Raw genomic sequence first — 14899 nt, 5'->3', positions numbered from 1 at the left:
CGGAATCGCGGTACCCCAGCGTGTGGTCCGGTCTACACAGGTGAGGAGGTACCGGTGGCCGCGGCAAGGTGGAAGGGGCCAACCAGATCTATGTGGACTGTGTGGAAGCGTTCCGTGGGTGTGGGGATGGTCTGCAGTGGCGTGCGGGTGTGGCGGTGAGTCTTGGCGGCCTGGCAAGGAAGGCAGGTACGGACCCACTCTTTAACTTCCTTCCTCATTCCTGGCCAGACCGCCCGCCTGCTGATGATGCGGTGCGTCCCCAAGATGCCAGGATGGTTGAGAGAGTGGTAGTGGCGGAAGATCTGCTGGCGGAACGGCCGCGGCACATATGGGCGTGCCTGCCCGCACGACACATCGCACCAGAGTTGCCGTGGAGAGTCGGGGAGCTGTTGCTGAACGAGCTGCAGTGATGTGGGCCCCTCAAGCAGTGCCTGTAGCTCCGGGTCGTCCTCTTGCGCTGCCGCCACCGCTTCGTAGTCCAAAGGTGGAGGACGAGACAGGGCGGCGACCGTGCGGGAGGGAGCGTCGCCACGGGAGAGAGCATCAGCCACTGTGTTTTCCTCCCCCCGAATGTGCCTGAGGTCCGTGGTGAACTCAGAGATGAAGGCGAGCTGCCTACACACTCGGGGTGAAGTTGTCGCCCGTCTGGGCCATGGCGTGAGTTAACGGCTTGTGGTCTGTGAGCACGTGGAACTCACGGCCCTCCAGGAAGTGGCGAAAGTGACGCACGGCCTCGTACACTGCCAAGAGCTCCCTGTCAAAGGCGCTGTAGGAGCGCTGAGCCGGTTCCAACCGCTTGCTAAAGAAGGCAACCGGCCTGAGCTCTCCGGCGACTTCCTGCTGTAGCACCGCGCCCACAGCTTCCGCCGACGCGTCCGTGGAGAGCACCGTTGGGGCGTGGGGGACTGGGTAGGCGAGGCGGGTCAGGGAGACGAGCCGGCGCTTGATGGCTTGAAAAGCGCGCTCTGCCTCTTGCCCCAGTCCAGGGGCTTAGGTGAGTTCTTCTTAACGCCCTTCAGGAGGTCGTTGAGGGGAGCCAGAAGAGCGGCGGCCTGTGGGTGAACCGGTGGTAGTAGTTAATCATCCCCAGGAATTCCCTGAGTTTCCTGACGGTCGTGGGGCGCGGGAAATCCTCAATGGCTGCCACCTTCTGGGAGGGGCTCCAGACCCTCCGCACTCACCTTGTGGCCCAGAAAGTCCACGGACGGGACGCCCAACACGCACTTCTGAGGGTGGAGTTTGAGGCCGTGGTCCTGAAGGCGACTAAGCACCTGCCGCAGGTGGACTGCATGCTGCTGAGGCGAGGAGGACGCGATGAGAATGTCATCGATGTAAACGACGACGAAGTCCAACCCTCTCAGGACCCTGTCCATGAACCGGTGGAAGGTTTGGGTGGCGTTGCGAAGACCGAAGTTCATAAAGGGGTATTCGAACAATCCGAAGGGCGTAATCACCGCGGTCTTCGGAACGTCGTCCTCTGCCACAGGAATCTGGTGGAACGCCCGCAGGAGGTCGATCTTCGAGAAGATAGACTTGCCATGGAGCTTGGTGTGGAAGTCCAGCACGTTGGGGATGGGGTATCTGTCGGGACGGGTCATGGCGTTAAGGGCCCTGTAATCCCCACAAGCCCGCCATTCTTCATTCTGGGCCTTGGGTACCCTGTGAAGTGGCGACGCCCAGTTGCTGCCTTCCTCCAGCATGAGGTCAAACTCCTTGCGCGCAGCGTGAAGACGTTCCGGGGGCAGCCGCCGGGGCCGAGCGAAGCACAGGGGACCAGTTGTCACGATGGAGTGCTGTACCCCGTGTTGGACCCGAGGCGGGGCGGACTGTGGGGATGTAAGGAGGGGAAACTCCTGGAGGAGGGCCTCGAACTGCGTCGCTTGGCGGAGGGTGGTGAGGGACGGCGTCGGCTGCGCGCAGGGCTCCGCGTGGATGATAGTGGCCGAGGGCTCGTGTAGGAGGCATCTGCGGCGTGGATCCACCAGGAGGTCGTGAGCAGCGAGAAAATCTATCCCCAGGATTGCCTGCTCCACGTCCGCCACCACAAATGCCCACCCGGAAACGGCTGCCAGGCAGGAGTGCCACGCGACGCGTCTGGGTCCCATACGTCGCGATCGGGGTGCGGTTGGCGGCCAGAAGGTCGTACGCCGTACGGGGTTGGGCGCGGCGGTCAGTGACCGCTGCCAAAACCACACTCACCTCTGCCCCGGAATCCACCAGAAAACGGGCCCCTGAGCAAATGTCTCTCACCCAGAGAAGCGGGCGCTGGCTAGCGGGAAACCACTCTGGGTGCTGCGGCGGAGGTGACGGCGCAGGGGAATCAGACGAGCTAGGAATGGGCTGACGGGGCGGGACCGAGGCTGAGACTCGCAGATGGGTGGGCGGCGCGGAAGCCCGTCCACCAATAGGCTGCAGAAGTGATGGTGGAGGAGACGGGGCCCGGCCATCCCGGGACCGCTGCTTCGTCGGCGAGGACGACGTGTGGACGACAGTAGGCCGTCCATGGGACGCGGGCGCGTCATGGCTGCCCATGGAACACTGTGGGGCCAGCGGTGGAGGCGGTGCAGGTTCCGTGGGGCCCGGGGCAGGCTGTACAGCTGGCGGAGACAAGGCGGAGATAGGGTGGCGGGGCAACGGGTCGGGGCAAAGACGAGGAATAGAGGCGGGGGCGGGCAATGGTGTTAGCTGCCCCCGCCCGCCCCGTTTCCCTGGCGAGACCAAGCACATGGCGGTCGGCAGCTGCGTGCCTCCTCCCCGAAACGCCTGTGGTAGAAACAGACCCCAGCGTCCGTCTGGGTAGGAGAGCGGGCAAGCAGAGCTTCCAGGCGCCACAGGGAGGCCTCCACCTAAGCAAGGCGGGTTTCAGCGTAGCTGGGCACTGCAGCCAGAGGTGGGTTACGGCGAGCCCCCAAGGTCACCGCCGCCTGTTGCTGGAGGACGTGGAGAGAGAGAGAGATTCCGCTGGTGCGGTTGGCTGGTCCGTCGGGGCCGCGGCGTTGACGGGCAAAGGCAGGTCGGGGCGGGGGTCTGCTGGGGGCGACACCACGTGGGCATCGTGCACTCTGTCCACGAGGGCCGAGAATTCCTCCAAGGAGAGGGCCTGTGGGGCAGCCGCCAGCTGGAGACGGACAGGCTGCGGCAGGAGAGAGGAGAGTTTGTGGCGCACCATCTCCTCCGATCACGGGAACCCTGCCGCCCTGTTCAGGGCGGACAACCTCGCCAGGAGTGCCGACGGGCGGCCGCCGTCGTACCGGGCTGAGTCAAGTGCGGCGAAACAGGCTTCGCGGGACCGCCCAAAGGCCCCTGTGATGGCCGACTTAAGGGCGCCATACCTGTCTACCTCCGGCGGGTTGGAGAGGACACTGTACAGACGAGCGACCACTTCTGAGGGGAGTGCCCGAACAACCGTCTGGTATCGCTGGAGGTCAGGGAGGTCCGCGCCGGCCCACACAGCTTCGAGGTGCAGGAACCAGGCCTCGACATCATAGGTGAAGGGCGGCACACGCAATGTGTCACTGAATGCACTGCACTGCTCCATCACGCGTCAAGGCTACACTCTCGGGGTCACCAAATGTAGTATTCTCTGACTAGCCAAGCCACGGATGGAGAGGTAAACTAGAGATGTACATTACTGCTGTTTATTAGTGTACACACAAGCGAGCGGAGATGAGTCAGGTGGTGCGTATATCCCGGAGTTTCGGTGCTGACTGGGGAGTCCTCGGCTGAGCATCCGGCCCGTGACCTCACACCGTCCAGCCGGGGTCAGGTCACTGCACCAGTGCACCTGGCCCGGCTTAGGTAGTTCCACACCTGGGCCGGATTAGCGTAGTGGTAGTACTAGTGGTAGCAGTAGCAGCAGTAGTAGTAGTAGTAGTAGTAGTAGTAGTAGTAGTAGTAGTAGTGTGGTTCACTACACACTCTTTCCTGGCGGAGCGGTGGTTATTGTCCTCCTCCTCTCTTAATCCTTATCAAAGCATTGTGTTTAGTGACTCAATTATATTGAAAGGAGAGGATGACGTCACTGCTCCTCCGTGTCAGAACCAATCAGATTGAAAGGGAAGGCCTTGCAGACAGTCTGCCGGTACTGGCGGTCTCTGATTGGCTGTCCAGCAGCGGGTTGGTGATTGGTTGTCACTTGCCGCCCTTCCTGATGACGTCATGCTTTTATGCCTCACGCATGTAAACAACACCAGATGCCAGAAGTCTCAGGAGGAGTTAGAGTTTTAAAGATTTTGACATTTTTTTTATTTATGAAAGAGTGTTTGGCAAGTTGAAGAACAGATTTGGCTTGATTCTGGGCAGATTCATGTGATGGAAGGTTCAAGTACCTTATGTGAATAACCTCTATTATGTATAACACGAAAAAAGGCTGTGTTAAACCAAAGTATAGAAGGTTTAGGTTCAGGAAAAAAGTGAGCAATGTACGCCTTCATGCCAGACGCTATCACTTCTTATGCGTTCAGCACACAGAGATGGGTCTTTGACACGGAAACAGTAATCATTCCAGAGAAAATCAGCATAATACCTCCTCAGGTCCCCCCAACTGGTAAAGCCAAAACGTCAGTGGCACATCATCTTTGAGAGATCCTGAGAAAAGATTGGAGAAATAAGACAAGATACAGAAATGAGAATGTGATCGAAGGAGCCCAACGGAGACGAAAAGGTATCAGCATAAGCAGAAGGATTAGAGGTAAGGAAAAAGTCAATGATGTTTGGCGTATCTCCAAGACGATCAAGAATACGAGTAGGGTGATAGACCAGTTGCTCTAAGTCATGTAGGATAACAAAGTTGAAGGCTATTTCACCAGGATGGTCAGTGAAGGGAGAGGAAAGCCAAAGGTGATGGTGAACATTGAAATCTCCAAAGATGGAGATCTCTGCAAAAGGATAGAGAGACAGAATGAGCTCTACTTGGAAGTTAGATAGTCAAAGAATTTATCATACTGGAGGAGTTAGGAGAGAGATAGACAGCATAGATAGTCAAAGAATATATCATATCTGGAGGAGTTAGGAGAGAGATAGACAGCATAGATAAATTTAGTTAAAGAGTGACTTTTGAGTCGAAGCTAGATGGTAGAGAACTCGTAAGATTCAAGACACGACTGCAAGTCAAATCTTTGCTCACATAGACACAAGATCCAACTTAGCAACGAAAATGAGAATAGAGAAAGTAGGAGGGAACAGAAAAGGGGTTGGTTACCTTGATGATTCTGGGCTTGTCCCTCCCTCTCCCGCTCCCTCTAACTATTTCATGCCATCAATTAAAATTCTTTGTAATGGTATTTTTCATGCCCTTGCTGGCCTAAACTCTCAGAAGGCTTATGGACCTAATGGGGTGCCTCCTTTCGTCCTCAAAAATTGTGTTTCCGTGCTTGCACCTTGCCAGGCCAAACTCTTTCAGCTTTGTCTATCGATTTCTACCGTTCCTTCTTGCGAGAAGTTTGCCTACATTCAGCCTTTTCCTTAAAAGCGTGACCGTTCTAATCTCTCAAACTACCGCTCTATTTCTTTAATCTCTTGCTTGTCTAAAGTTTTTGAATCTATATCCTCCTCATTAGAAACATTCTTAAACATTTGTCACTTCAGTCAGGGTCGCTCTACTGGTGATCTCTTCGTACTATTCATTAATGATCTTCCTAACCAAACGTCTTGCCCCACTCATACGGTGATGATACCACCCTACACCTTTCCACGTCTTTTTAGAGACAACCAATCCTCAGGAAGTCAACAGATCACGCAGGGAGGTCACAGAACGCCTGACTTCAGATCTTTCTAAGGTTTCTGATTGGGGCAAAGAAAACTCAATAGTGTTCAATGCCACAAAAACTCAATTCTTCCATCTATCAGGTCGGTAGAACCATCCGGACAACATGGGACGCCGTGATAAAGTGGAACCATGCGTGCTTTGGGATCCGAGGGGTCTCCAAGCGCACTGGTTCGAATCCTGTCCACGGTTTGAGTGTAGGTTGGGCTTCCTCACTCGGGGCAACGGTTTCATAGTGGGTGGGCTTTGAGATAGGAGGTACCCCCAAAAAGTTTCCCCTTTAGCCCATAAATTCCCGTGAAAAGCCCACATTGTTAAAAAAAATAATAACTATTCCCTCTTCTCCAATGACATTCAACTGTCTCCCTCTTCTACACTGATTAATCTTTGCTTGTCGACACTTTACTTATAATCTAAACTCGAAACTTCACATTTCATCTCTTTCTGAAACAGCCTCTATGAAGTTAAGCGTTCTGAGGCGTCTTCGCCAGTTTTTCTCACCCTCCTAACTGGTAACTCTGTTCAAGAGCCTCATCCGCCCATGTATAATTTTTCTTTTTACCCTGTGGTCTCTAGCGCCAGTAGGTAACTTGAAAAGTATGTATAGGAAGCACTATTCAACTTCCACCCATTAGCGGCGCAGGAAATTTTTTTTATAGTGGTACCCATATTAGGGCTCCTATCACCACCCAAGTGCATCTTTGGTGTACCCACTTAGAACCTGGTATCATGGTGACATGTAGGTAATTTTAAAACACTCGACAAATGGCTTAGTTTCAAGGCGGTACGTGGTGGGATTCCAACCGACGCGTGGACGTCTGCCCAATCTCACGCTCACTACCTTATCCACTACACCACTGCCTCCCTTAACTCTGTGTATGTATGGGGGTATTGGACTCACACATTTCTATTAGATAGGGTGTCATCAACTATCTTCTTCTGACTGTCTTCACCCTCTTTCTCACCGCCGGAATGTTGTATCTTGTTATCTTCTGCTTTTCATGCTAACTGCTTTTCTTATCTTGATAACTGTGTGCCTCCTTTCCTCCTGCAGCCTCGCTGCACAAGGATTTCTTCTTCCTCTCACCCGTAATCCGTCCAAGTCTCTAATGCAAGAGTTAACAAATACTCTCAGTCATTCATACCTTTCTCTGGTAAACTCTGGAAGTCCCTGCATGTGTCTGTATTTCCAACTGTTTATGATTTGACTTCATTAAGAGAGAGGTTTTAAAACATTTATCGCTGTCTTTTGGCTAACTGTTTTGCACTGTTACTGAAAGGGAACTGACGACTGAGTGGGGTTTATTTTTTGTTGCTCTTGACCAGTCTTTCCCTTTTACATAAGAAAAAAAATTAAGAGCAGTATCCGACCATTTTCAAAGACCAGAGAGATGAGTAGCCTGGTTCTCAAGATTATTTTTCCCAATCATGATATAAGAACCTTCTTAATCTGTCACTAGAACCATTAACAACACTCTTCAAAATCCATGTCATTCAATCTACATCCTTTTAAAAGTAGTCGAGGTGCAGGGAGAGCGGTTTCAAAATATGATCCTGAGAGGAAATAGGTGTCAGTGTGGTGCGGTGTACCATGTAACTGGATGCACGTGTAGACAGGTGTGTGTGTGTGTGTGTGTGTGTGTGTGTGTGTGTGTGTGTGTGTGTGTGTGTGTGTGTGTGTGTGTGTTGCGGGGGGTGGAGTGTGGCGTTGCTTCCACGATTAATTTATTCCATGTGTTTGCGAAATAGTGACGAGCCAACCTGGTGTTGCGCGCAATATTAAAACGATCTTTAATAGCATTGACCGATTAAAGCAATTTTAATTTGTCGTTGGCTGGCAGTGTATTATTAACACCACCACCACCACCGCCACCGCCACCACCACCGCCACCGCCACCACCACCACCATCATCATCATCATCATCATCATCATCATCATCATCGTCAACATCATTGTTGTGTCATCATCACCTACCACCACCACCACTGCTTGCCATCACCTTCATTGATTGATGTTTGTGACTCGTTGTAATATTATTATCATTATTATTATTATTATTATTATTATTATTATTATTATTATTATTATTATTATTATTAATAATAGTAGTAGTAGTAGTAATAGTTATTGTTGTTGTAGTTGTAGTAGTAGTAGCAGTATTTGTTGTTATCATCACCATCATCTTCACCTTACCACCACCACCGGCATCATCACCAACAACAACACCATCATCATCGTTATTGTCATCGTCATGGACTTTCCCAAATCTAAGGTGAGGGTTTAGTGTTTGCAGTGTAGGTATCCCTATTCACCTCGAGATCACTAATATAATTCTTTTAGCTACCCAGAATTTTGCAAGCCCTTATACTTTCCACTCCCTATCTTCTCTTCGACTGCTACTGATTTGTTTTTTGTGTTCAAGTAGTAAGAGATTCAGCGAAGACTAAAGGATGTGTTTCATGTTCTCAAAGGAAATAGTTTGTGTGATGGCAAAGAAACACTGAAGCACTGTAAAAATCACGCCTTCCGCTAAACACAACCAGTCAGTAGCAGTCCAGAGCCCTGATCCCATGACGTGCTCCACCTAGGAAGATTGGCTTGTGCCTCTAGTGTTCTGAGGAGATCACTACTACTACTACTACTACTACTACTACTACTACTACTACTACTACTACTACTACTACTACTACTACTACTACTACTACTACTACTACTACTACTACTACTACTACTACTACTACTACTACTACTACTACTACTACCACCACCACTACTACTACTACTACTACTACTACTACTACTACTACTACTACTACTACTACTACTACTACCACCACTACTACCACCACTACTACTACTACTACTACTACTACTACTACTACTACTACTACTACTACTACTACTACTAAATTACCATCACTACCACCACCATAATAATCCATTAACAATGTTTACTGTATGTGTACATATGAGCATAAAAAGTTAACGTGCATACATATAATTTTATCATTCCCCTTTCTTCTTCTACGTCAGACAGTGCCTCCCTGAAGGGCATCATTCCCAAGGTGGCTTGCGGCTTCTCCCTTTATCTCGAACCCCTGTGGGGAAGGAAACACACCACCTGCTGCCGTTCCACTCGCACAGGTAAAGCCAGGCGTACATTATCGACTATCACAATATAAAAAATAATGGTGATAATGATAATGATAATATTAATGTGTGTGTGTGTGTGTTTCACTGTTTGATCTGCTGCAGTCTCTGACGAGACAGCCAGACATTACCCTACGGGACGAGCTCAGAGCTCATTATTTCCGATCTTCGGATAGGCCTGAAACCAGGTACACACCACATACCGGGACAACAAGGTCACAACTCCTCGATTTACATCCCGTACCTACTCACTGCTAGGTGAACAGGGGCTACACTCGAATGGAGGCACACCCAAATATCTCCACCCGGCCGGGGAATCGAACCCCGGTCCTCTGGCTTGTGAAGCCAGCGCTCTAACCACTGAGCTACCGGGTGTGTGTGTGTGTGTGTGTGTGTGTGTGTGTGTGTGTGTTATGAAGATTGAAAGAATGTGTCGTTGTATTCCTGCAGGCCATGGAAGGCGAGTAATGTATATGTAATAGAAGGAAATGGTAGTGGTGGTGGTGGTAGTGGTGTTTTGAAGTTAATGATTAGAGTAATAATGATAATGATAATAACAACAGTGATAGTAATAACAATAGTAATAATAAAAATAATGATTATGATACTACTACTACTACTACTACTACTACTACTATTACTGCTACTACTACTACTACTATTTCTAATCAGGCATGGGCATGATTATGAAAGTGATTAGGATTTCATTATGAATATGGCCTGGAATACTTTTTTTTTATTGTAATTAGATTATGATTACTTGCTTTTATTTTTCTGATTATGATTTGATTATGATTCCTTGAGTTTTGCTGTTTTTTACTATGATTATTTTTTCTTTTGTGCATAATTATGATGAAATGATAAATACAATAATTTCGCTGTGATTATTTATAAAAAAAAAACAATGATTAAGTACGGTACAATGCCTAAAAAAATAGGTAGCAAATTTTATCTATTAATTACACTTTTACATATCTGACCACAGTAATATATAAAACTTTTTAAATCACATACTAACTAATGATGGAGTTTGGAAAGAGTGCTAGGAGAAAAGAGCAGCATTTACATACATCGATGAAGATATGATAAAAAAAATTGATAGCAACATTGATACGACTGCGTTTGGAGCATGCAGCATTAGAGTTTTTTTTTTTTAGGTAGGAGAGAGGGCCAGCGAAGGGCAAAAAAAAAATACAAAAAAAAAAGACCCACTTGGGTGCTGCTTCTCTAGAAGAAAGAAAAGCGTTAACCAAATTTAAGGAGCAAATGTCTTGATGCCTCCCTATTAAAAGAAGACAAGTCGTAGGAAGGTGGAAATACAGAAGCAGGTAGGGAGCTCCAAAATTTACCAGTGAAAGGCATGAACGATTGAGAGTACTGGTTAACTCTTCCATTAGAGAGTTGAACAGAATAGGGATGAGAGGAAGAAGAAAGCTTTGTTCACCGAGGCCGCAGAAGGAGGGGAGGCATGCAGTTAGCAAGATCAGAACAGTTAGCATGAAAATAGCGATAAAAGATAGAAAGAGATACAACATTTCGGTGGTGAGAAAGAGGCCGAAGACAGTCAGTCAGAGGAGAAAAGTTGATGAGACGAAAAGCTTTTGATTCCACCCAATCTAATAAAAATGTATGAGTGGAAGCCCCCCAAACATGCGAAGAGTACTCCATACAGGGCAGATAAGGCCCTTGTACAGAGTAAGCAGTTGGAGGGGCGAGAAAAAACTGGCGGAGACCTCTCAGAACGCCTAACTTCATGGAAGCTGTTTTAGCAAGAGATGAGATGTGAAGTTTCCAGTTAAGATTATGAGTAAAGGATAGACCGAGGATATTCAGAGTGGAAGAGGAAGACAGTTGAATGTCATTGAAAAAGAGGAGATAGTTGTCTGGAAGGTTGTGTCGAGTTGATAGATGGAGGAATTGAGTTTTTGAGGCATTGAAAATTACAAAATTTTCTCTGCCCCAATCGGAAATTTTAGAAAGATCAGAAGGCAGGCATTCTGTGGCGTCCCTGCGTGATCTGTTGACTTCCTGAAGGATTGGTCGTCTTTGAAAGGACGTGGAAAGATATAGGGTGGTATCATCAGCGTTGGAGTGATAGGGTCAAAAATTTGTTTGAGAAGATTATTAATGAATAATAGAAAGAGATTGGGTGAGAGGACAGAACCCTGAGGAACACCACTATTAATAGATTTAGAAGAACAGTGGTCGTCTATCACAGCAGCAATAGAACGGTCGGAAAGGAAACTTAAGATATGTAAAGTTGCAGATAGGATAGAAACCGTAGGAGGGCAGTTTAAAAATCAAAACTTTATGACAGACTCTATCAAAAGTTTTCATTATTTCTAATGCAACAGCAAAAGTTTCACCAAAATCTCCAAAAGAGGATGACTAAGATTCAGTAAGGAGAGCCAGAAGATCACCCAGTAGAACGACCTTTTCGGAAGCCATATTAGTGATCAGATAGAAGATTGTGAAGTGACAGATGTTTAAGAGTTTTCCTATTCAGGATAAATAAAAAAAACTGTGAAGTGACGGATGTTTAAGAGTTTTCCTATTCAGGATAAATTAAAAAAACTGTGAAATGACGGATGTTTAAGAGTTTTCCTATTCAGGATAGATTAAAAAACTTTAGACAAGCAAGATATTAAAGTTATAAGACGGTAATTTGAGGGATTAGAACGGTCACCCTTTTTATAAACAGGCTGAATGTAGGCAAACTTCCAGCAAAAAGAAAAGGTAGAAGTTGACAGACAAAGTTGAAAGAGTTTGGCCAGGCAAGGTGCAAGCACGGAAGCACAGTTTTTGAGAACAATATAAGGGATCCCATCAGATCCATAAGCCTTGCGAGGATTTAGGCCAAGGAGGGCATGGAAACCATCATTACGAAGAATTTTACTTGAAGACATGAAATAGTCAGATAGCTAGGCGGATATATGACAAAAAATGGCCGAATTGTTCACTTTGGGTTAAAAGCATGGCATTTGGCACAAAGTTAGTCTAGACCCTTATGAAGATTTTCAGATATGGGGCCATCATGAATTCTGCCCAGGAAGCGAATGGCAGCCATTTTCCAATATGGCCGCCAGTAGAATATTATATGCCCCCTCCCTACGGTTTTTCGAGGATGGCAAGGATGATTGCTGAATTTGAGTCTTCAGTGGAGGCTATGGAGAGCAAGCAGAGCAAAGAGATGAGGCACCTTGAACAGACTGCAAGCATTCAGAAGACGTTTGTCACACAGGTGTGTTCCCTGGTTGAGGTCATAACTGACATGGGGAATCCATTCATCGAGGAGAGCCAGGAGTTGATATGTCTTGACACCCATGACATCATGGATGAAGAAGCTGCCAAGTCCGTTCGTCAGGCTGAAGAACTTGGAGTACAGCAGTATCAGTCCTTTGTTGAAGAGCGCCTCGTGAATGGCAGCAAGCCTCTCAGTGACAGGATCACGAAGAACAAACTCCAACTGTTCGGACAACCTCCAGCAAGAGGCAAGTCCCAGTCCACGTCCAAGTTACAGTCTCTTAAGAGTGACTGCTCACTATTTTCGCGACTGTACATTGCGTGTCAATCACGAGACGGTGATCTAAATGAATTCTTCAGACACGAAAATCAGAGGTGCCCACCGTCTCTGTCTCAGGATGGCAAGTTACGCCAGGGCAAGAAGTCAGATCTTCTTGACTGCCTCACTAGCAGTGTTGAGTGTAGCATTGATGCTCCCGATTCTGATGCGATCATCCTCGATGGTGCTGCGCTTGTGAACATGCTGAAGCCAGTTGTTTGCACAACATTCAATGACTATGCAGACAAAGTCTTCTTGCCTTACATTGAAAAGCAGCTGGAGCGAGCAGACAGGGTGGATATAGTGTGGGACCAGTACCTTGAGAACAGCTTGAAGTCTGAAACCAGAAAGCGCCGCGGAAAGGGGATCAGACGCCGGGTTCAAGGGAACAACAACTTACCTGGCAACTGGCAGCAGTTTCTGAGACTTGATGCAAACAAGCAGGAACTGTTCACATTCCTGGCTAGATGCACAATGAAAATGCAGCACCGACCAGATGGAAAGCAGCTTGTTGCCACCCTAGGTGATGGTGTTCTTTGCAATCCACCAGATGAAAGCATCACTGCAGCACTGAGCCCCTGTACTCAGGAAGAAGCCGACACAAGAATGCTGCTGCACACTGCTGATGCTGTCCGACAAGGATGCCAGAAGATTGTCCTGCGTACAGTTGATACCGATGTGGTGGTCCTGTCAGTCGCTGCAGTGCCAAGGCTACACTTAAAGCACCTGTGGATTGCTTTTGGGACTGGCCAGAACTTCAAATACATACCTGCCGACGAAATAGCATCTCGCATTGGTCCTGAAAGAGCCACTGCTCTACCTATGTTCCATGCTTACACAGGGTGTGATGTCGTCTCATCCTTCACCAGAAGAGGGAAGAAGCTAGCATGGCAGACCTGGAATGCCTTTGATGATGTAACAGCCACGTTTGGTCTCCTGTGCGATGCTCCTGGAGAGATAGATGATGAAGCTATGACCATGCTGGAGCACTTCACAGTCTTCCTGTATGACCGCACCAGTGACCTGGACAGCATTGACGAAGTGCGCCAGCATCTCTTCACCAAGCGGGGCATGCCAATGGAATCGCTGCCGCCAACGAGAGCTGCACTGGTGCAGCATGCCAAGAGGGCAGTCTACCAGGCTGGCCACATCTGGGGGCAAGCCTTTACTGCCGCTCCTGCCCTTCCATCTCCAGGAGACTGGGGTTGGACAGAGCCACCAGACTGGAAGCCACTGTGGACTACCCTTCCTGAGGCCAGCATCTCCTCTCGAGAGCTGCTGTGCTGTGGCTGCAGAAAAGGTTGCAGAGGTCACTGCAAGTGCAACAAGGCGGCCTTGAGGTGTACTGCTCTCTGCCAGTGTGGAGGTGACTGTGAAAACTAACAGTGACACTCACTGGGGCTATCGGCTGAGGCTCGGTGTGTACGGTACTGGACCGTCAGTGTATAGTTTGTGTAGTAATGACATTTTGTACCCCACTCTTTGTGTATTGAGTGTATTGTACGAGTGTATTGTGTACCACTATGTATTACCTACATATAGGGCTCAAGTTCGCGTAACGGTTCAGCTTTGTTTACGTATTTTTGAAGTAGGTTGTCCATATTCAACATATTATTAGGCCTTTCTCAGGGTCAGCAACCGCCTGATGACGGTCGGAGATTGACTCGACCGAGCGATACTATGGTAATAAAACTTACCGAGGACAAAAATCCGAAAAAATATGATGTTTTGGGTAAAAAAGGGGTATTTCCCCTATTTTCGCAAAAATTGTCATTTTAAGGTCAACCAAGGTCATCATAGGTCATCATAGGTCAAATATGTAGTTACCCTCAGAACGTCATAATAAATATCTTATTAATCTGAAAGCATTTAATCCACTTTTAAACACGTTATGCTGACAAAATTACCCTGAATTAGGTTATGTACATTTTACTGGCGGCCATATTGGAAAATGGCTGCCATTCGCCTCCTGGGCAGAGTTCATGATGGCCCCATATCTGAAAATCATCATATAGGCCTAGCCTAACTTTCTGCCAAATGTCATGCTTTTAACCCAAAATGAACAATTTAGTCATATATCCGCCTAGCTAAGAGGGAGGAGGAGAGGGAGAAAAGCCCAGAATCATCCAAGGTGGAATTGTTAGCAAATGTTTGAGAGAAGAGTTCAGCTTTAGAGACGGAAGAGATGGCAGTGGTGCCATCAGGATGAAATAAAGGAGGGAAAGTGAAGTTATTGGAGATGTTTTTGGCTATATGCCAGAAGTCACAAGGGGAGTTTGAGTTTGAAAGATTTTAACAATATCTATTTATAAAGAAGTATTTGGCAAATTGAAGAACAAACTTGGCTTGATTCTGGGCAGAAATATAAAGTGCATGAGATTCAGGACATGGAAAGCTGAAGTACCTTTTGTGGACAACCTCT

The 14899-nt window shown here is 47.9% G+C and overlaps 1 protein-coding gene across 1 annotated transcript; it reads right to left on the bottom strand.

Moving 5' to 3' along the window:
• Nucleotides 1-1704: 1704 nt before the first annotated feature.
• LOC123511046 (vegetative cell wall protein gp1-like) lies at nt 1705-2727 on the bottom strand. Its single transcript, XM_045266661.1, has one exon. It carries the CDS (start codon nt 2725-2727, stop codon nt 1705-1707), a length of 1023 nt encoding a protein of 340 aa, XP_045122596.1.
• Between the last annotated feature and the right edge of the window lie 12172 nt (nt 2728-14899).

This window comes from Portunus trituberculatus, chromosome 31 (genome assembly GCF_017591435.1).
Source record: "Portunus trituberculatus isolate SZX2019 chromosome 31, ASM1759143v1, whole genome shotgun sequence".
NCBI classification, from domain to species: Eukaryota; Metazoa; Arthropoda; class Malacostraca; order Decapoda; family Portunidae; genus Portunus; species Portunus trituberculatus.
Note: the sequence above shows the minus strand (reverse complement) of the source record. Positions and strands in the feature narration are given on the sequence as shown.